The sequence below is a fragment of the Periplaneta americana genome, chromosome 5 (genome assembly GCF_040183065.1).
Source record: "Periplaneta americana isolate PAMFEO1 chromosome 5, P.americana_PAMFEO1_priV1, whole genome shotgun sequence".
In the NCBI taxonomy this organism is placed as follows: Eukaryota; Metazoa; Arthropoda; class Insecta; order Blattodea; family Blattidae; genus Periplaneta; species Periplaneta americana.
The window spans coordinates 192,218,138-192,242,681 of NC_091121.1; the positions used below are offsets into that span (position 1 = coordinate 192,218,138).

The 24,544-nt window shown below is 35.5% G+C and overlaps 1 protein-coding gene across 1 annotated transcript in view; it reads left to right on the top strand.

The window, feature by feature from the left end:
• Window positions 1-23,891, top strand: part of LOC138700374 (endothelin-converting enzyme homolog) — an 83,168-nt gene extending 59,277 nt beyond the window's left edge. The window contains exons 16-20 of the mRNA XM_069826961.1: window positions 2,790-2,838; window positions 7,614-7,681; window positions 18,454-18,578; window positions 21,334-21,498; window positions 21,733-23,891. Coding sequence (XP_069683062.1) covers window positions 2,790-2,838; window positions 7,614-7,681; window positions 18,454-18,578; window positions 21,334-21,498; window positions 21,733-21,903 — 578 coding nt within the window. The 3' untranslated portion in view covers window positions 21,904-23,891. The remainder of the gene's footprint in view (window positions 1-2,789; window positions 2,839-7,613; window positions 7,682-18,453; window positions 18,579-21,333; window positions 21,499-21,732) is intronic.
• The last annotated feature ends 653 nt before the right edge of the window (window positions 23,892-24,544 follow it).

Here is a 24,544-nt window from a genome sequence, read left to right on the forward strand (position 1 = left end):
ATGGATTTTGGAAAATAGGAAAATTATGTAGGAAAATTGACATTTCACTGAAAACTACTACTTTTCCGAAAAACTTTGGATGCCAGGCATGAAAATGAGGGGTCTCTCATTAAAATCCGTTCAGCCGTTTTCCCGTAATTTCCATTACCAGTTCAAATTATATATATATATATATATATATATATATATATATATATAGATTATATTATATTATATACAAATATTAAACGAATTTGATACTAAATTTTATAATGTATTATATTATTTTATAATATAACTTATTATATCTGAAATATAAACTATTATTATTACAACTAGTTTGCCACTAAGAAATAAGGAAAAGCTGTTGACCTGAATTTATTTGAAGCAAAGCGTTACTGGATTATGCAATAAGGTAGGCGATGTTTGGATCCTGTGCCTTAACTCTATACTCAATTATTATCTTAGCGTATGCTCGATTACACTAACCTCTAGCGCTTGAAAGTGGAACTAAACGCTGGCGCACAGAGAAACAAAACACAGGAAAATTCGCTCAGTGTCCATTCTTTATAATCCCTATTCGCTGGTTACACTATCTCCAGTCCACAAACAGAAGAGTCATTCGATATCTGGTAGATAGTGTGACCTTTTGGTGAGCAAAACTAATACGAGGCAGGATTTCTCGGGGCAGACCTACTTGGATATTTCTTACATTTTTCTTTCCTCTGCTGCCGCTGAGTGCATTTTGTTGAAGTGAATGTAAAATGAAGTTCGCTCTTTCGGTAGCGCTTTAATGCAATCTTATACGTAATTCCGCAAACTCGTGTTCGATTCCCGGCATTGAATGGAGTTACACTTGTGATCGTTAAGGTCGGAGGATGAGAATGTTTCTGAGGGTTCCGCCGTTTCCATCAAATTAGAAATTTAATTTCACCAACACGTCATTGTACGTGTTCTTACCTTCATTTTGTGTCACCGTGGTTTCTAGGTACGTGTCAAAGTTTCTGTGAGATACAGCGTAATCTAGGAGTTGGTGAGCGCTTGGGGGTGGGTTCGAATCCTGCTTGGAATGGCTTTCTGTTGTTTTTTTTTATTTTATTCATATTTTTCCTAACCGTAACTGAAGTAGGCGTAAACCTTCTTTGCAATCTTGAATCACATAATTATTCCTTTGTCATGCTATCACTATTTTCATCTCAGAATACCGTTTGTATTTTGAAAGGGAATATAAATGAATAGTTGTAATTAGACTTCATTGAATTGCCACACTCAGCATGCAATCAGGTTGTCGATGTACTGTAGTATAGAGGAGGTGAGAGACCGCCCGGTCTCGTAGTATAAGCAGTTCATGTTAAGAGTTGTGACCGGTCCAAATAGATAGAGCAGCTACAGCTAATGTATACCTATGTAAGCACTTGTTTTTGCATTACTGTGGTTACAATAGTCAAAGCTTAACATCTGTTCAGTGCAGACAAGAATTCAATCAAACATACGTACTACAATGAGAGTGTTGCTGTTCCAAATAATTGCTCCTGAATTACCCTTACCCCTGCAGCCAGTCTTGACCCGTTGGGGAACGTGGTTGGATGCTGTTAATTATTATGCAGAACATTACGGCAAAATAATGGAGGTATCTGATGCATTGGGTAGCACAGGCAGTTCCGCTGTTGCAGCTGTAAAATCATTGCCTTCTTTTTATTTTATTGGTTTATTTTACGACGCTGTATCAACATCTAGGTTATTTAGCGTCTGAATGATATGAAGGTGATAATGCCGGTGAAATGAGTCTGGGGTCCAGCACCGAAAGTTACCCAGCATTTGCTCGTATTTTGTTGAGGGAAAACCCCGGAAAAAACCTCAACCAGGTAACTTTCCCCGACCTGGTTTCGCAGCCAGACGCCTGACCGTTACTCCACAGGTGTGGACTCATTGCCTTCTGAACAGCTATTGGGGAAGATATTCTGTTCATTGATTCTAATTTTAAAATCGTGTCCGAAAGCATCATCCTGCTAGAATCGTCTGAACTACAATTCTCAGAAGCCCTTAATATAGTGGATAAAGTATCACAAACCGTTATCCAAAATAACAATTCACTAATTTCAGAAAAAGTGAAATGTAAGTTGAGAAACGTTATTGCTAAAAATTCTGCCTATTCACAACTTCGTATTATAAATGATGTACTATCAGGTCACGACAAGACGTCTGAAGTTGATGTATTAAAAAGTAGTGACTTTCCGTTCTTCAAATATGTACGTATTACATCGAGTGATGTTGAACGTACATTTTCCCAAAATAAAAACTGCTTAAGTGACCATCGGAGGAGGTTACTTTGCAGGCGCTCAAAATGTACGCAACTCTTCACTGCAATGCACATATTCAAGGATGATGTGAGTATCATACATTAAATTTTAAGAGTTAATATATCTCACTGTAAAATAATCGTGTATTTACATGTTTAGACATTTCATACTTCAATGATCATTCATTACATTTCTTGAATGCAGGATACAGGTTTTATTGTAACCGCAGTATACTGCTCAGTGTTTACATCTGAGGCAAACTCCATCCTTTTCACGCCCCCTTCTCATACAGTCTATACCGCGTGCGCAGAAACCTTGCGATTCTCATGTCAATTCCACGAAGTCTAGTTGTAATTATCCAATTCCTCACAATGATACACAAATGTAGTTCAGAATGCAGTGCAATGTAGGCTACATTATAGTACATTTCTTTCAGCCTAGATCCTATATATAATTTTCATTATTGTTTGCTCTTCATCATTTTAAAACTAACTGTATTTATTGTTTCAGTAATCAATGCCGGTTTCATACAGTTTCCTAATTATGGACATGATCTACAGTAAGTATAAAATGGAATGGTTATCATACAAATCTATCAAAAATTATCTGTTGTAGGTATAAACCTTAAAACTGAGCTCATTTCAACACTTTTTCCCATTTTCAAAAGAAATTTAGAATGCGTTTACTTCGGCCAATTTCAGATTTTTACCTAAGTAGGTAAATAGACATAACAATTGAATGCAGTAAACTTAAACTTTGCTGTATCACAAAGCCGAAGGCTTCTCATGAAACAGACCTAGAGTCGAACTCAGCAAATCCTGTCACCCTATATGTGAAATAGATAGAAGCTAGACTTCCATTAAGAAACTGGCTTCGATGTCATTCTTCTTTTATGAATCCTTCAAATTTACCAGATATTGCTAAAAAAATTGTTAACAAAAGGCGTTTTTAAACAAACAAATTCTGTTCTATGTCTACACATTTACCAAACATGTCTGTCGACACAGTTATACATATAACCAAACAACCATCCACCCACCGACACACCCACCCACTCACCCTTCCTCCACCCACCCAGTCTGTCTGTCTGTCTGTCTATCTGACTGTGTATTCATTCAACCATTCATCCAGTAATCAATGCAATTTAGTCATCAATATATCGATCGTCCAGTTCAAAAGTGCGACAACTCAAAAATTGCCATTTTTTGTTATTTATACAGACGTGGACAAATTATTATACTAAAACGTTTTTCTTTGAAATATAACATAATTCGTCATATCAACTATCAGTATAATTCACAGAGTCTCTATTCTTGTAAATATGATTGTTTACATCTTCTGGTATATTTTTTCAATGGTTAAATATATTTTGTGTGGCTGTGTCGGTACCACTGGTGTTTTAATTATATACTGCAGAAGATATTCAACAGTCTGTTCTCCCATGGCCTGCAAGAAGACCGGACATGAACTAAATTGAAAATGTGTGGTCTATACTGAAGAAGAAGAAAGTGAACAAAGAGAGGCTTACAACAAAACATTGACTCATTTAAGCACTGTCTGATATCTGGCTAAATGATGCTGATATTCAAAGAAAGTGTCAAACTTTGGTTTCCAGCATATCTGAAAAAATCAACGTGTTAAAAAAGTATAAGGGAATGTTCACAAAATATTAGTAACCTCAAGACTCAATTTTCTGTTCATTATTTCTGTGCAAAATACATTTTTGTTCATTATTTCTACCGATAAATACAGCTTCGTTCCACATATAATTATTTTAGTCTAATAATTTGTCCACGTCTGTACTACTGAAAGCCCCTTTCGGAGCTCTTTCCTATTCAGTATTGAGATAAGTCATATTTACAAGCAAAAGAAAAAAAAAACGAAATAAACTGCTTCAGAAGTAATTATAACTATGGACTTTACTAATTCATTATTAGTACATTTCGAAATGTATTAATAATGAACTGGAAGATTTTTTGAGTTGTCGCACTTTTGAACCAGACGATCGATATATGGCGGTGGGAGATCTTGGAACATCCTCCCTACTCGCCTGATCTCAGTCCATGCGACTTTGATCTCATTTCGCAATTAAAGTCGCTGCATGGGAAGCGGTTTGTAAACAGGGAGGACAACTTAACAGCGTTTCGGCGAGAGGTGGCACACAGCCGATGGTATTCAACGCCTACATAATCGTTGGCAAAGATGTGTGCAAGCCTCGGGGAATTATTTTGAAAGGTGTTAGCTGTGAGCAGTATACTTTATTTCCTTTTCTTCATAATAAAACAATGACTTCTATTTACGCATCTTTCAATTTCCCTTACCCATTGCCTCCTGTAGCCGGATCCAATTTGGTACTAGCATTGTGAAGCATATTCCAATAACCTTCAATCACATATAGTGAATTTCTACTCCTGCAGCCAGGGTTGGGCGAGTAAATTACCTGTACGTATTTTACGTGTAATTTACATGTAAAATACATAATGTAGAAAACTGTTTTATACACAGAGTAATAATAGTAATATGCGTTACAAGAGCGGTATGTTGAAGTTTTCATGTTCGAGGAAAAGATTGAAAAAGCGAAACGTAGTTGAGCTTTTTTAATTTCCGAGAACATGAAAACAAACATACCGCTCGTGTATCGTACATTATTTTGTGCGAAGATCGTTTATTACATACCTGTAAGACGAATTTCTAATTAGTTGCAATGAAATCTCCATCTTGGTTTCTGTTCAATGACGGCAACTTTTAAAAACTAAAATATCTATCTTCAACATTGTTGCTATAAAATGTTTTCTGTGTTTACTATATTCCAGCAGGCCGTGATATACGTCTGTCATTTTTTTTCCCCCAGTCTATAAATGCGAACTTAAAACAAACGGTAAGGTTATGTAATGATTTATTTTTCATTTTAATATTTTAACAATATTATTTATATAACATATTGCAGTAATAACATCGGCAAGTTTGTTGATTTTTTCACGGCTTCCTTAATGTTACTTGCATTACGAATGCAGTAACTTTAGTGGAGTAGTAGAGTTTACTTAATTTTTGCAAATATTTAAAAACAATAATTAACATTGCAATTTAGGTGAAATTGCAGTGGTAAGTTTCCAATTTATAATTATTACTATGTTAAACGTCTCTAAAAATAATATGTTAAAAGCCTAAAGCAGTAAAATGAATGTCGCGCTTAAGCGGTAAGAAGAGGGAAATTGTTATGTGTGTTACGTTGGGAATACTGAATGTGGTATTTCACAATTACCGCGTATTGGTTTTGTGCGGAAAGAAAGCAAATACCCACGATCTCGCACAAACTAATATGTATTGATTTTCACAATGTAAACCATCAATTACTTAATTCCTTTTAAGTCCGATAAGAAAAATTTCTGTTGCAGCAGAATATTCTTTTGGGATTTTATACTGTAGTTTTTATATAGATTATAATATTTGTTCATACTTTCATTCACTCTAATACTTAGAAAAATAGCAATGCTTTGCTTACTGCAGTTAGTTTGTTGGAAAAACCCTATAAAATCCTAATTAATTCTTTGAGGACTTTATATATATATATTCTAAAGCACAACTAATAATGAATAAACCTAACATTTAGCAACAAATACCATTTATTAAATAAATTTTGGCAATTAAAATAAAATTAATTAAACTAAGCAGTTTCTATTTACTTCCCGAAAGTTTTGTTTTTGCCACTTGTGAGGTTTTAAAAATAAACTATTCTAGTGATAAAATATATTTTTATAACAACAGTTTAAAGTAAATGTTATGATTTGAACATAATAACTCATTAAATGTAATAATTTTCCAAATTTTTTGTGGTTAATGACTAATCATCAACTAGTTGGGAAGCGTGGCTTTGTATGTCAGAACATTAATAAACTTATTTCTCCAATCTTCGCTTCCACTGGCATTACTATCTCTGTTGGTCGTAGGTCATGTGTACAGTTCTATGTAGAAACCTTTCACTTCATCCGATATGAATTTCAAAATCTTCTTCAGGTCTCCATTTCTTTAACATTAGGTTACTTGGTACTCTCTAGTTATAAGCTAGGTTTGTTGGCAGTTCAAACGGTAAATTTTCATCACAAACTGAACAAAGTCAGGCTAAAAATAAAAGTTCTTGGAGGTTTTTACGTATTTTACATTTATTACGTTAATTACGCTTTATTTACGTGTTGTACTGTAATGTAAATAACCTTTGTGCGAGATCGTGCGTATTTGCTTGCTTTCCGCACAGAACCAATACGCGGTAAGTGTGAAATACCATATTCAGTATTCCCAACGTAACACACATAACAATTTCCCTCTTCTTACCGCTTAAGCGCGACATTCATTTTACTGCTTTAGGCTTTTAACATATTATTTTTAGAGACGTTTAACATAGTAATAATTATAAATTGGAAACTTACCACTGCAATTTCACCTAAATTGCACTGTTAATTATTGTTTTTAAATATTTGCAAAAATTAAGTAAAGTCTACTACTCCACGAAACATTGCATTCCTGATACAAGTAACATTAAGGAAGCCATGAAAAAAATCAACAAGATTCCAGATGCCGATGTTATTACTGCAATATGTTATATAAATAATATTGTTAAAATATTAAAATGAAAAATAAATCATTACATAACCTTACCGTTTGTTTTAAGTTCGCATTTATAGACTGGGGGGAAAAAAAAAGACAGACGTATATCACGGCCTGCTGGAATATAGTAAACACAGAAAATATTTTATAGCAACAATGTTGAAGATAGATATTTTAGTTTTTAAAAGTTGCCGTCATTGAACAGAAACCAAGATGGAGATTTCATTGCAACTAATTAGAAATTCGTCTTTCAGGTATGTAATAAACGATCTTCGCCCAAAATAATGTACGATACACGAGCTGTATGTTTGTTTTCATGTTCTCGGAAATTAAAAAAGCTCAACTACGTTTCGCTTTTTCAATCTTTTCCTCGACCGTGAAAACGTCAACATACCGCTCTTGTAACGCATATTACTATTTTTACGCGTAAAGTCCCAAACCTGCCTGCAGCTTTATTGGCTGATATAATATAGTTGCCATGACTTATGATATGACTCTCATATATGCGTATACACACACACACACACACACACACACACAGGAAGTTTCATCCTAAGCCCACACACTGTTTTCAATCCTGATCTTAAAAGCGAAGTAGAACTCGCCCAAGGCGGTGTAAACCAAGCAGCATAATGCATTGCATTGGAAACTGGCAAATATTGACATATCTTCGCCGATTTGATACATGACTATGACTTTCATACCGTGCCTGAAATTCTGTCCACATTACAGGGCGCTCAACTACGGCGCGATCGGGACCGTCCTGGGACACGAGATGACCCACGCCTTCGACAACGACGGTACGTCACATTTCAGTAGCCAATGCTGCTCTCCTTCATAGATTCTGTAAGCTTTCTACCTGGCGACCTGTGGGCCTCTCATTCCTCAAATGGTATCATCTTTTCTTTGGACTAAAGAGTCCCAGCTCAGACTTGGTCATAGTCGATGGAATTTAAGCTGAAAGCATCTAAAATGCTGTTATACAGGGTGTTTTAAAAGTTATGGTAAAAAAGTAAAAACGAAGAGAAGCAAAAAATTCCAGTAAACATGGGTCCGAAAATTAACCGTTACATACTTTTGCTCAAGTAAAGGAATGTCCGAATCAGCTCACAAGCAAACGCTCTCATGGGGGCAGATAAAAAAGTTATTTTTATTCTTCCACGGTGTTAATGATGTCAAAAGAAGTGCTTATACAAATTTTGGCCACTCGACCGCAATTACGAGGCCGTCCAGAAAGTGATTTTCCCTGGGGCCGTTTATATAAAAAAGAACACTTGCATGGAAATATTTATTGAAACAGATACAGCAATTGTTGCGTAATTTGTCAACATATCCCCCACAGGAATTGAGCCATTTGCCGTGCCATGGGATCAATTCTTGTGTCGTAGAAGTCAGCCGCCTCAGATCGGAACCAGCGTTCGACTGCGTCTGCACCTCTCCCTGTCGATCCCATGAAATGAGAAATGCCTCAGTTCCGATGGAAATTATGTTGAAAAATAGCTCAAAAATTGCTGTGTCTGTTTCAATAAATTTGTCAAATGAAATTGTGTTTTCTTTTTCTGTTTACGGCCCCTGGCGAACTTATTTTTTACGGCCCTCGTAATTGCGGTCGAGTGGCCAAAATTTGTATAAGCACTTCTTTTGACATTATTAACATGGTGTAAGAAAAAATTTTAACTTTTTTACCTGCCCCCATCAGAACGTTTGCTTGTCAGATCAACAACAAAGCAGCTGTGTACAAGAGCTGCAAAGTGCATTGAAGTTGACGATGGACATTTTGAATAGTGTTTCGTAAAGAAAAGTTCATAATTAAACAGAACATAAGGAACAATGTTTTAATGAACAGTCACGGAAGAAAAAACTGGCCGATGTGCAGCAAAACTCGTAATGTTACTTATGCCGGTTTTGTTGTGATTACCAAAGTATAGAGCATTGGTCCCCAACTCAGAGCACTGTGTCGTCATCAAACCTTAATAATAATAATAATAATAATAATAATAATAATAATAATAATAATAATAATAATAATAATAATAATAATAGAATAAATAAATAGGTTCTAGTAAACATTAGAATCACTTACATAATCAAACGTTTTCCTAAATTGCACAAAAATTATTTCTAACTAACAAATCTATTTGTGTGTCTCTTCCCTCATTACTAATTGTTTACCGAAAGTAATTTATAGGTATTTATTTATTTCAGTTTAACTGAATGTTCACTTATATAATTTGTATTGGATTACCTTAATCAATTTATATTTATTCTACTTTAACTGACTGTTCACGTCTATATCATCTTACCATTAAGTTCGTATGTATTGTATCTATCTCAATTTTAATGGAACGGAGAAAAATTCTCTCCGGCGCCGGGATTTGAACCCGGGTTTTCAGCTCTACGTGCTGATGCTTTATCCACTAAGCCACACCGGATACAACCCCGACGCCGGTTAGAATCGTCTCAGATTAAGCTCCAACTCTTGGGTTCCCTCTAGTGGCCGCCCTCTGCACTACGTCATAGATGTCTATGAACGCAGGACCGAAGTCCACACATGTGCTGAGGTGCACTCGATATGAGTGACTAGTTGGCCGGGATCCGACGGAATAAGCGCCGTCTTAAATCACGAAGTGATTTACGCATATCATATATATTATTTTAATGTACCGAAGTACATATGATATTTCCATGCAGATATTCTGCGTCATCATACGATGAAAGAGTAATGGAACGGAGAAAAATTCTCTCCGGCGCCGGTCCTGCGTTCATAGACATCTATGACATAGTGCAGAGGGCGGCCACTAGAGGGAACCCAAGAGTTGGAGCTTAATCTGAGACGATTCTAACCGGCGTCGGGGTTGTATCCGGTGTGGCTTAGTGGATAAAGCATCAGCACGTAGAGCTGAAAACCCGGGTTCAAATCCCGGCGCCGGAGAGAATTTTTCTCCGTTCCATTACTCTTTCATCGTATGATGACGCAGAATATCTGCATGGAAATATCATATGTACTTCGGTACATTAAAATAATATATATCTCAATTTTGTTTACTCTTCGTCGTATGTTTTGCCAGGAAGATATTGAAGTAAAAATAAACCATAAATAAACGAAGTACCGTATGTCTATAGAGTAAAGAGAGACGAACAGAGGAGTTGATAATGAAATCAATACCATTCCTCGTACAGGTAAAACAATTAAATAACAAATTTCTGTACATCGACAAAAACACGAGAGTTTCAACCTTATAGAATGTGAACAGAAACAGTACGAAAGCCTTTCTCTCCTAGTCAGCAACTTCGAGTAAACAGTACTCTGTACTGTGATAATCACAACAAAGCCGGCATAAGTAACATTACGAGTTTTGCTGTTCATCGGCCAGTTTTTTCTTCCGTAACTGTACTATCACTTTTACTATTTACTTTTCCCGTTCCTCATTGTTTCCATTAGTTTTATCCGAAACCGATAAGAACAGGATATATGTCCATATAAACTGTTTTGTTCAGAATCACCAATATAATAATAATAATAATAATAATAATAATAATAATAATAATAATAGAGCGATCGGTTTGGAAGTAAATCCCGAAAAGACAAAGTATATGATTATGTCTCGTGACCAGAATATTGTACGAAATGGAAATATAAAAATTGGAGATTTATCCTTCGAAGAGGTGGAAAAATTCAAATATCTTGGAGCAAGAGTAACAAATATAAATGACACTCGGGAGGAAATTAAACGCAGAATAAATATGGGAAATGCGTGTTATTATTCGGTTGAGAAGCTCTTATCATCCAGTCTGCTGTCGAAAAATCTGAAAGTTAGAATTTATAAAACAGTTTTATTACCGGTTCTTCTGTATGGTTGTGAAACTTGGACTCTCACTCTGAGAGAGGAACATAGGTTAAGGGTGTTTGAGAATAAGGTGCTAAGGAAAATATTTGGGGCTAAGCGGGATGAAGTTACAGGAGAATGGAGAAAGTTACACAACACAGAACTGCACGCATTGTATTCTTCACCTGACATAATTAGGAACATTAAATCCAGACGTTTGAGATGGGCAGGGCATGTAGCACGTATGGGCGAATCCAAAAATGCATATAGTGTTAGTTGGGAGACCGGAGGGAAAAAGACCTTTAGGGAGGCCGAGACGTAGATGGGAGGATAATATTAAAATGGATTTGAGGGAGGTGGGGTATGATGATAGAGACTGGATTAATCTTGCACAGGATAGGGACCGCTGGCGGGCTTATGTGAGGGCGGCAATGAACCTTCGGGTTCCTTAAAAGCCATTTGTAAGTAAGTAAGTAATAATAATAATAATAATAATAATAATAATAATAATAATAATAATAATAATAATAATAGCCTAATGTGTCCCTTGAAGGGCAAAGGCCTCCTGCTAGAGGGTAGCTCTGTTTCACTAACGCGGTGAGCTACTCCGCGTCAGGTTGTGTCTAGTGTTTCTTTGTCTGGTTGAGTTGACTTCGCTGTCACTTTGATTAATTTGATTTCACTAACACTTTGATTATATTGAATGCACTTTCACTGAGTCAACTTGGGATGTTGTTTGTGGCTGGCACTGTCTTCGTTTGTAGTCGACGTCCAATTGTTCTCCATGTTCCCCTGCTTCTTGCTATTCTGGACCATTGCTGGCCTGCTTGTGTTGTGTAGAAGTCTGCCCACCTCTTCCTTGGTCTGCCTCTGTGCCGGTCTCCTGTGCGCGGGTCCCACAGGTGGCTCTGTATGTCCATCTTTCGTCTTTCATCCGCGCGATGTGGCCTCCCCATATTATCACCCCTTAAACCAAGTACCTTTCCTCCTCACTCATTCTGTATGAATGCTTAATTTTATATGATACTAGCTTAAATTACCCGGCGTTGCCCGGGTTTTAAATTTTGGTCTATTTCTAAATAAACTGTTTGTTAGACTTATCGGAGACCTCGGCAAGGGAACTATATAAAACCAAAACGAACCATATTTACTTATGTTTTCTCCTCCCTAGTGAGGAATATTAAAGAAAGTGCCACTAATATCCAAAGAAACTGACTAATCGAAATAATTCCATCTCACCTATGAATAGAGTTTTAACAACATTAAGACTTATTCTACAGGGATATTTAAGATATTTAACATTGTGATTGATGATAATATTTATCGTACCACGGCATTATGCATTATTAAGCCTTTCTGCCCACAATATATTTAATTTCCTTCAAGGCCAAACTACAATCTGTAACGGATGGATTCTATCAAATACATGGATTTCAGGGTGTTTTGCAGAAACAGAGACTATACTCATCAGAATTCACTCTCCTGGAGAAGGCAATGTACAACACTACCACAACAGAAAATCATATTTTTCTATAAACGGCCAAGTCATTAGTGACCATAACTTATTAATAAGAGACGGGTTAACAGTAACAGTAAAATAGGCTCTATATTATTATTGCAATATTATAATATTGTAATATTATCACAAATATTACTATAACTTATAACAATTGCTTAAAATCGAATGGCTATAATAGCAATACGTGGGATAAAAACATGATCTTCTTTCGTTTTTCCAGTTAATATTGCCACTCATATTACGTTTGGCATGAGTTTCTGACACAAATTCTTGTTAGTGCATAATTTTGGTGAGTCAATATTTCGCAATAGTGGGTCTACTATGGCTATTCAATATTAAGTAAATTATGTGGTAGCAATCCTTGCAGTTTGAAAGAATTCTAGAATTCAATTGGATAAAACAGTCTGCTCACTATCTACAAAACTGCATCGAGGAATTCATAATACGGTCCTGGACTGCGTAAAGATACATATTGTATGAATTATCTAGTTTTAGCCTTCATGATCTGTAACAACAATGTAATTTAATTTCATTTTAAAATTTCCAAGGCCTCGTGAAAGTCTATGTTGAATACAACAGACAATAATAAAGAACAATTGACTGTAGAAGATTTTGCATTTTAATATTATAATACATGAATATTAAATTTCATCTATTTATTTTTATTTTTTACTAGCCGTACCCGGGCGCTCCGCTGCACCCGTTAGAAATAAATATAAAGCAATTACTTAATTAAAATAGGACATTTTATCCAGGGAACATTCGTGTTTGATAGAAGGATAAATCGTTTAATGTGTTACTTAATTTAAATTGCATCCAAATAATTAAAATGCGATCATTTTGATCCAGAGACACTCATTTGGTGCAATGACAATTATTCCTTTAACATGTTTTTTAATTTTTATTACATGCAACCATAGTTTAATGAAGATTGACATCATTTAGATTTAATGTGTATATTTTATTTTACTTGTTATAGGTTTCCATTGAATTATGGTAATAACTTAATTTTAACCCTTGTTTTCTATGTATTCAGTAAATGGCGCTTGGCCCACTATGGTTCTGAACCCTTCAAATAACTTAAATTATATTATATAACATATTATATTATATTATATTATATTATATTATATTATATTATATTATATTATATTATATTATATTATATTATATTATATCAGAAGTTACTGTAATAACATTATAGCATTATGTCCATCTAGAGAAACTACACTTTCCAATGGTGAAATAATAATTAATTATACAAATCGGTTAATTTAGCTTCCGATATTACTTCATACAAACACACAAACATTCTCTGTAAGCTATCTTTCATAGCTTTCGATTGTTGCTGTCCAAGGCCCCTTATAGATGAAGTCATTTGTTTTTTAATTCATTACACGGCCTTAGATGGCAGTTATTTTAATTTTAAAACTCATTTATCTCATTAAATATCAGTCCTATCAAAATTTTTCAAAGAATCGAACTTATCGCAAATTATTTTTAAAGAAACTTTTGTTATGTAACATTTTTCACAAATATCAATAATAAGCGAGATATTTCGATTTATTTAATTCAGGCCCCCTTATAACCCCCTTTTAAATAATGTATTTTGAATGCCATATAGCCTAAAATTTAAGTTAGAACGAACTTAATTAATATTCCAATTTTCATCGAAATCCGTTCAGCCATTATCGCGTGAAAAGGTAACAAACATACAGACAGACAGACATACAAACAAAAATGTCAAAAAAGCGTTTTTCGGTTTCAGGGTGGTTAATTATATATGTTAGGACCAATTATTTTTGGAAAATCGAAAATTACCAGAAAAATTTCGGCTACAGATTTATTATTAGTATAGATAAGTAGTAACTTATAAGCAGGGACGACACTTTGTCCCAGTTCGCCACTAGGTTCATTGCTATTGGTGTATAGACTACCTGTGTTTACTAGTTGATAGGAGCAATCCAGCGACAGCACGGGACTGTTTGCTGATATAGATCGGCGGAACAAAAATGCAACGTTTCTACAGGTTACCACTGCCATATAGTATGTATGCGCGTAGCATAGACTATACCTTGATTAGTTGCATCTTTACAATATTACTTACACATATTTACAACACCATATACAACAACGAATTACACACAAGTATTTGCAATTGAGATACGTACATTATTCTGATACAAACTGTAGTCCGTTGCAATATATAACAATGTGCATTTTTAAGCGTGAAAAAGAGAAAGTCCTTCTGTTTTTACTTAAAATCTGCTTGTACTGCGAGAAAGTTCGCTCAACATCGCACGACGTTATACATAGGTGCATCTCAAAAAGATTAACAATAGTTGCACTGTTTACTTTTTGTAGTATTTTCGATGTCAACAAAAATTTATTTCCTGGTTCATTGGAGGACATCACTCCTACAACAACGTGAGCTATTTATCTTTCCACACCATCCGATGTCTCATGTATAGATACAAATATTTTGTTACTACTTACAGCTGTTCAAATGGGTTCAGAGATTTTTTGTATATGCAGAGGATAAATAAGTTGTATTTATTTTTTATTGGGTTATTTTACGACGCTGTATCAACTTCTAGGTTATTTAGCGTCTGAATGATATGAAGGTGATAATGCCGGTGAAATGAGTCCGGGGTCCAGCACCGAAAGTTACCCAGCATTTGCTCGTATTGGGTTGAGGGAAAACCCCGGAAAAAACCTCAACCAGGTAACTTGCCCCGACCGGTATTCGAACCCGGGCCACCTGGTTTCGCAGCCAGACGCGCTGACCGTTACTCCACAGGTGTGGACAATAAGTTGTACCTTCGCATTGTTGTTATAGTAGGCAGTTTTATAGACGTGTATTTTTCCATAAACCGCTGAAAATGTGGATTACTGAGTTTGCGTATTGGACTATTCGCCGAGATCATCACCTCGCACAAATCATTATAAAACTCAGAGTTTGTAAACCGAGCAGATGAGAGAAATAACGGCAAACGTTCACTATGCTTTTTCGTTTCACAGTGCTTTTGCAAATCTTTACGAAGATTTATCTTTAGACCTTGTTGCACATTTTACAGAGTATGTTGTTACTCTGTAAAATGTGCAACAAGGTCTAAAGATAAATCTTCGTAAAGATTTGCAAAAGCACTGTGAAACGAAAAAGCTGAAATACTCACATCCAAACGCAGTTGCAATTGCATTCAGTTTAGAGCTCTTGTCAGACTACATTGTACAGGGACATCATTTTATTTTTACTAAAATTTTTAATATTAACCTAGCTATACCTTTGGATTAGTGATTGAGACCCGAAAACGCCGTTTGCTACCCCCTTCCACGACTGGAGTTCGATGATACTGGCGTCAAATACAAACAAATCACTTTATTAGGTACAGGAGGGAAGAAAAGTAGTTCATCCATTTACGTAGGAAAGTAGGAAATATCGCCATTTTGAGTTTGATAATTTTCATTAGGTATTGTTTAATCAAAATACAGTACAGTATTAACAATGAGTGTTTTTACTCACGAACTGAGTTATCCATTCGGACGTATTAATTATGCAGTGTATATTATACTGTCTATAGCACATTAGCGTACGATATAGAGAATGAAGTTAAAATGAAAAATAATCATAAAATGGATATTTAAACACATTTTTGAAAATGGTGGCCGTTCATTTCGATACAGGCTTGAGTTCTAATGTGCATATTATCGCACTATAGACTATTGTACCTAATCCCAATTACCAGTTTCGTCCTTCGTACTAGTAACTCATGTTGAAATAATTCTGTACCTACTCTATAAAAGAGTACCTTAAGTAGTGTAAATTCAGTCTTCACTTCTGCCCGACCCGCACAGATAAAATTACTCAGACATGCTATCTACTGTCCGTCCAAGTGGTTATGTCGCAGGATCGTAGAAAGGGGGGAAATCACGTGATAGTTAATTACTTAACGAGGCCCTTTTATTTAAGTTATTTTAAACAGTTGCATAATATTACGTAGACGTCCAATTAATTCCTAACAGAAATTAATGTTTTCAGAAAAGAGCTAAGAAAGCCCAGCCAGTAGTCTTTACAGTGGAGCGAGTAGAAGCAGGTGGGGGAAATCGGGATGCGACGTAGGCAAACGGACGACAGTACCTGTGCGAAAATATGATTAAATATTGGAAGTTTTCGTCACTGAAAAACGCGAACATATTTCTGAAACGTACTGTAATCACTAACTCAGTATTGCGGCCTTGGTTCTGTGTAGACAGTTAGAACTTAGTTAGTAGAAGGGATGGGAGTGAAGTACATTCAAAAACTCAGGTACAATAAAAGTTGAAGTAAAAATAAAATGATGTCCCTGTATTATGTTTATAGTATTGCGCACACAGTCACGATCACAACCACCTTGCCATTAAGTGACAACGGCACCAGTAGTACTGTAGGAACTGTAGGTAAGCCACTGCAATGAAAAACAAGCAGGCAGCGGCGGAGAGCAGCATACGTTCGAATCCTAAACAAATCAAACGTACGTTCGTTCGTTCGTTCTCCGGTGCAGCACACACAGGTTGCCCTTTCCTGTCACAGTGCAGTACCTTCGAACCCATGGCCTCCGTGACGTCAACATAGGCAAGCAACAACCAACCTAAAATCCGTCCATGCTGGGACAAAGTGTCGCCCCTGCTTATCTATATCTATACTAATAATAAATCTGTAGCCGAAATTTTTCTGGTAATTTTCGATTTTCCAAAAATAATTGGTCCTAACATATATAATTAACCATCCTGAAACCGAAAATCGTTTTTTTTTTTTAATTTTTGTTTGTATGTCTGTCTGTCTGTCTGTATGTTTGTTACCTTTTCACGCGATAATGGCTGAACGGATTTCGATGAAAATTGGAATATAAATTAAGTTCGTTGTAACTTAGATTATAGGCTATATGGCATTCAAAATACATTATTTAAAAGGGGGGTTATAAGGGGACCTGAATTAAATAATTCGAAATATCTCGCTTATTACTGATTTTTGTGAAAAATGTTACATAACAAAAGTTTCTTTAAAAATAATTTGCGATAAGTTTTATTCCTTGAAAAATTTTGATAGGACTGATATTTAATGAGGTAAATGAGTTTTAAAATTAAAATAACTGCCATCTAAGGCCGTGTAAAGAATTAAAAAACAAATGACTTCGTCTATAACGGGACTTGGACAGTAACAATCGAAAGCTATGAAAGATAGCTTACAGAGAATGTTTCTGTGTTTGTATGAAGTAATATCGGAAGCTAAATTAACCGATTTGTATAATTAATTATTATTTCACCATTGGAAAGTGTAGTTTCTCTAGATGGACATAATGCTATGTTATTACAGTAACTTCTGATATAATATAATATAATATAATATAATATAATATAATATAATATAATATAATATAATATAATATAATATAATATAATATGTAATATTATATAATATAATTTAAGTTATTTGAAGGGTTCAGAACCATAGTGGGCCAAGCGCCATTTACTCAATACGTAGAAAACAAAGGTTAAAATTAAGTTCTTACCATAATTCAATGGAAACCTATAACAAGTAAAATAAAATATACACATTAAATCTAAATGATGTCAATCTTCATTAAGCTATGGTTGCATGTAATAAAAATTAAGAAACGTGTTAAAGGAATTGTCATTACACCAAGTGAGTGTCTCTGGACCAAAATGACCGCATTTTAATTATTTGGATGCAATTTAAATTAAGTAACATATTAAACGATTTATCCTTCTATCAAATACAAATGTTCCCTGGATCAAATGTCCTATTTTAATTATGTAATTACTTTATATTTATTTCTAACGGGTGCAGCGGTGCGCACGGGTACGGCTAGTAAGTAATAAAATACCAAAATACAGTAATTTGCATGAGAATTACGTCATTCATCTCTATGTTGTGTTATTCGGTGTCTTTTTCATTATAGGGCTATTCATAATACCTGAGGCAGTATAGTCAGAATCTAGCTTAGGCCAATTGAAGATTAAATTACGCTCACCCAAAGAATATACAGACAAAATGAGTTCACACAGCCTTTGTCAAGTGTTAATATGTACAAATAGTCCTTGTAGGATCCACCCCTTTATTTCTATGCCTGTACCACGGAAATAATAAAGATAATTTCTTCTATTGGAATAATGCGTAACTGTAGAAAGTACTTTCATAAGTCTGAGAAAGTGATTGACATTGCAGGAAAGCGCTACTGGATAAACGGTTCCAAGGTGTCGTGGTGGAAGGAGGAAGCATACAGGGAAGAGGAAGAAAGAGAGAAGTGTTTGGTCTGGCAGTACAGCAAGTTCAGACTGGGGAACCGTCCGGTGAGTACAAACGTAGTGCACGCCACTCCACTATTTGGCATATTCACATTTATTCCCCTACTTTCTCTCTTACGTCCCTTACATTCCTCTTTCTCTCTCTCTCTCCCCCTTCCCCTCTCCCCCTCTCTCTCCCTCTTTCTCTCACCCCTCTCTCTCCCTCTTTCTCTCACCCCTCTCTCTCCCCCTCTCTCACCCCCTCTCTCTCTATCTCTCTACCTCTCTACCTCTCTACCTCTCTACCTCTCTACATCTCTACATATCTCTATCTCTCTATATATCTCTATCTCTCTATATCTCTATCTCTCTATATCTCTCTATATCTCTCTATCTCTCTCTATCTCTCTATATCTCTATATCTCTCTATCTCTCTATATCTCTCTATCTCTTTATATCTCTCTATCTCTCTATATCTCTCTATCTCTCTATATCTCTATCTCTCTATATCTCTCTATTTCTCTAAATCTCTCTATCTCTCTCTATCTCTCTAAATATCTCTCTATCTTTCTATATCTCTCTATCTCTCTCTATATCTCTCTATCTCTCTATATGTCTCTATCTCTCTATATCTCTCTCTATCTCTCTATATCTCTCTATCTCTCTATATTTCTCTATCTCTCTCTATATCTATCTCTCTATTTCTCTATATCTCTCTATATCTCTCTATCTCTCTATATCTCTATATCTCTCTATATATCTCTCTATCTCTCTCCATATCTCTCTATCTCTCTCTATATCTATCTCTCTCTATATCTCTCTATCTCTCTCCATTTCTCTCTATCTCTTTCTATATCTATCTTTCTATATATCTCTCTATATCCTTCTATCTCTCTATATCTCTCTATATCTCTTTATCTCTCTATATCTCTCTATATCTCTCTATATCTCTATCTCTCTCTCCCTCTCCTTTTCTTTTCTTTTGTTTTCTCATTTTTCCTCCTCAGTTTCTATTACATTCTCTTCTTCCTACTGTTCCACCTGCTTTTCGTTTTCCTCTACTTTCATCCTTCATTTCTTCTTTTCTTTTTTCTTATAGCCTAAATTCTTATCAGGATTTTATACACCACCTTTTGACGTGTAACGTCTCTATTCGGTCTACATTAATAGAAAAAATGAAGGGATTTTGTGGAAAGGAAATTACACTAACGTCATTCGAATTCGGTCGCCATAGAAATGTTTACGTCATATCCGATAAACTCAACAATGTTAACGAATTTATATCTATATACAACGGCATATAGACTACAGCCCGCATATACCGAGTGAACCGTTGAAATTAATGGTATTACTTACGGTTCATTCTCTATACATAACATGTTTGTAAATGTATATTATAATCTATGGGGAGAGGTTTCAATATATTTAAAAAAATTATTCAGTTGTGCTTTAACACGAACGCGAAACAGATGCGTACACAATATATGCACCTACGTATAATAAAAAAAGTCCAGATTTAATGGCAACAAGTCAAAATGTGAGGCAGCATTTCAATTACTATACGGCCTAGCATACAAGCAACTCACAAGAAACATGGATATGCGAAGCAACCAAACTACATAGACTACCTGACATGTGCTTCTAGGTCAGGCATGTCAATTGATGCCCACAGGAGCAAGCGCGCGCTTTAGAGCCCAGGAGAGCCCGAGCGCTTTACAGCGGAAAGGAAAGAGACAGACGAAAGAGGTGGTATATGCCGCTTGGTCGAGCTATATTCAGGGATGGCCAGCACTGATTCAATATATAAAGGGAAGAGAACTTATTAAAACTGTAGCCATGTTAATTTTTAGGTTTGCTTGAGAAGTGTAAGTGCATTATAAGAATGTAAGTTTTAATTTTAATGCTCATTTTTCACAAGTTTGATTTTTTTATTCAAAAGAAATATTTTCTCAACTTTTCGTATAGAAAAGTGAAATTTTCAGATATAGGCCTATTTACTTCGTAGCCTTACAGAATGTTTTCATAAATATAATATACCGTATATACATATTACTGAAGATACTGTATTGAAAATTTTGAAAATATTCGCATGGAAATTGTTTGTAAGGAAATGGATTAACAAAGCAACTACTGTTACATCATAAGCAAAACATACGTGCCCATGTGTTGTACAAATGTCAGGTCTATAGCTTCAGAAGATTTCGAGAAAATAATTTAATATTCTGATGATAGGAAGTTGCTCACAAATATCACCTTAAAAGCATAATGCGATAAGAGTTTTGTTATGTAATATTAGTTACACTTAAAACAGATACAGTACCTAGGTAACTTTGCTTTGTACTGTAATATTGTTTTGATTAGTTTATTGATTACTTTTGTAAGGCTAAAGATACCATCAATATAAATTCCAACTTATCATGTCATACTCAATCTCTTTCTTTGTAATATCACTTTCTTTATGAATGATATGTTTCTTCCACTTAATACAGTATAATATTATACTACTATGGAATTTAAGTGAATATTCCTTCTTAACTCTCTATTATGTTATTAAGATTTAAAACACAAATGCAATATTAAGAAATCAGTATTAGTACTTTTGTTTTACAGAAAATATAGATAATATCAAACAGAAAGAAGCCATATAAAAATAACGACATAAAATTTCACGTTCCGTTTGAAGTTTGTGCACCACTGTTTTCTTAATCCAACAGATTGCTTATTCATATACACAACCCTTCCTCTTTCCATACTTAGCGCTTGCTGCCCGCGCACGACGTCAAGGTCAGAAAAATGCGCTTCCCTTGAATCACTGTTCTAGGTGAACGGTACCTTAACCTTGGGCGAGAACATGGCAGACAACGGGGGACTTCGACAAGCCTACAGAGCGTACCAGAATTACAAAGAGCGTCATGGCCCTGAACCAGATCTGCCAGGGCTGGAGGACTTCACTCACGACCAGCTGTTTTTCCTTGCTTATGCTCACGTGAGTATTTCTGTGTTAGTTTAAAGGCTGAATTTACTGAAATGCTTTTAGAACATAAAGAACAGAAGAGACTAAAGTACTGAGAGAAGTCACGTTTCAAAACAGCTTTATTTGCAACAACTCTTTCAGTATCTGCTCACGATCGAACTAAATATTCCTTTCGTGAGAAACCTTCAGCTCACTCAGCTGTTGTAATTGTTAATAGTATGTAAGAATGTAATTTCTTCTTTGCAGTTATGGTGTGTGGCTGAAGGCACACGTTATGAGGACGTGCTTAGGGATGAGCATAGTCCACATAAATTTCGACTCCGAGGTTCTGTGTCCAACTTTGAGGAGTTTTCAAAAGCCTTCAAGTGCTCCAAAAATTCTCCCATGAGTCCATGCAACCGATGTGTCATTTGGTGAATGTTTTATTTCTAGAGAGAGGAATTTAACCAAAAACCTATTTTTTTCTTGATACATACAGGCTTGATTCCTATTGAATTTGGTATTCCCAAGAAACTAGTTCGATTAATTAAAATGTGTCTTAGTGAAACTTACAGCAGAGTCCGTATAGGCCAGTTTCTATCTGATGCTTTTCCAATTCACTGCGAGCTAAAGCAAGGAGATGCACTATCACCTTTACTTTTTAACTTCGCTCTAGAATATGTCATTAGGAAAGTTCAGGATAACACAGAGGGTTTGGAATTGAACGGGTTACATCAGCTGCTTGTCTATGCGGATGACGTGAATATGTTAGGAGAAAATTCACAAACGATTAGGGAAAACGCGGAAATTCTAGTTGAGGCAAGTAAAGCGATAGGGTTGGAAGCAAATTCCGAAAAGACTAAGTATATGATTATGTCTCGTGACCAGAATATTCTACGAAATGGAACTATAAAAATTGGAGATTTATCCTTCGAAATGGTGGAAAAATACAAATATCTTGGAGCAACAGTAACAAATATAAATGACACTCGGGAGGAAATTAAACGCAGATTAAATATGGGAAATGCGTGTTATTATTCGGTTGAGAAGCTTTCGTCATCTAGTCTTCTGTCAAAAAAATCTGAAAGTTAGAATTTATAAAACAGTTATATTACCGGTTCTTCTGTATGGTTGTGACACTTGGACTCTCACTTTGAGAGAGGAGCAGAGATTAAGGGTGTTTGAGAATAAGGTTCTTAGGAAAATATTTGTGGCTAAGAGGGATGAAGTTACAGGAGAATGGAGAAAGTTACATAACGCAGAGCTGCACGCATTGTATACTTCACCTGACATAATTAGGAACATAAAATCCAGACGTTTGAGATGGGCAGGACATGTAGCACGGATGGGCGAATCCAGAAATGCATATAGAGTGTTAGTTGGGAGGCCGGAGGGAAAAAGACCATTGGGGAGGCCGAGACATAGGTGGGAAGATAATATTAAAATGGATTTGAGGGAGGTGGGATATGATGGTAGAGACTGGATAAATATTGCTCAGGATAGGGACCAATGGCGGGCTTATGTGAGGACGGCAATAAACCTCCGAGTTCCTTAAAAGCCAGTAAGTAAGTAAGTACATACAGGCTTGAGATTTAATATTTACATTTTTCATGGAAATATAATTATAAATAAAGGGGCTTTTTAGTGCCTAAAATGCCTATTTCGACTTTAGTGACTATTTTTAAGTTTTAAAAATTGTTTTGCATTATTATTCGTAACTGTTTGCTGTTTTTCTTAACATCTTGTACCGTTTACATTCGAAGACAACAACTCCTTCCTAGCAGTGAATAACACAATAGAGAAATACCTCCAGGCCACCCTTTCTCTTTCTTACAATCTTTCAATCCTAAAATTCCAACTTTCAGGCGGCCTGGGTAGCGTAGCTGGTAGCCGGTATAGCGCTAGCCTTCTGTGCTCGAGGTTGCGGGTTCGATCCCGCCCCAGATCAATGGCATTTAAGTGTGCTTAAATGCGACAGGCTCATGTCAGTAGATTTATTGGCATGTAAAAGAACTCCTGTGGTACAAATTATTATTTATTATTATTATTATTATTATTATTATTATTATTATTATTATTATTATTATTATTATTATTATTATTATTATTATACCTTCCTCCGTCTGTCAGCAATTTAACACAAACTCGCTGGATTGTAGCCGAATAAGCATTCTCTTACATTCCAAGACAGATAATAACCCATTCCTTTTTTCTCACCATTTGTAAGTACAGCTTGAACGACGCAATAGCCACAATAGGTGGTGATCATCTACTGTGAAGCAAACTATGGAAATGTGATTGGTGAATGTAAAACGCTAGCTTAAAGACAGAATATCTTCTTTTGTGTATGTATGTGTACTCTTGTAAAAAGTGAAATGTGTTGAAGTTTCTTTAATCCTAGAATTTTGCATTAAAAATGAACCTTACATTAGTGACATTCTTTTAATAGAAAAAAGCCTATTTTTTATTTTATGGAGCCTAAATAAAGGAGTTTAAGAGCCTATTTTAGACGCCTAAAATACTACTTTTAGGGCCTAAGATCCCGCTCTCTATTTATTACAATACAGTAGTAATGATTTCAAATAAGTTGAGCTTCGTTATCTATTGTTGTGTTTAGAACCTTGGCTGGTCATAACATTATGCGCATTAAACCAGGCGAGGAAAAAAATACCGTATTTACGCGAATCTAATGCGCACCTTTATCTTCCAAATGTAGTATTCAAAATTGAGGTGCGCATTATATTCGATGGCGTATTAGATTCGAGTGCAAATCCGTTCCGCACGTACTTTGCCGGTAACTTCATTAAAATATTTTATCGTTTGTTACGTCATAACGCATTGCTGCGATTCTGGACTTCGTTACAGTTATTCATATACCGGTATTTATTCGTTGGCCTATTATTGCATAGAGCGTTTGAATGATTGTAAAAGCATTCAAGAAATGCTGCACAGTGTTGCCAATTCAGAGGTTTTCCCGCTTAATCTAGCTTTTTTGGATAACCGTCTCGCGGGTAAAATTAAATTATCCCGCTTATCGGAAATACTAGCGGTTTTTAATCTTTTAAGTTTCTGAAATTAA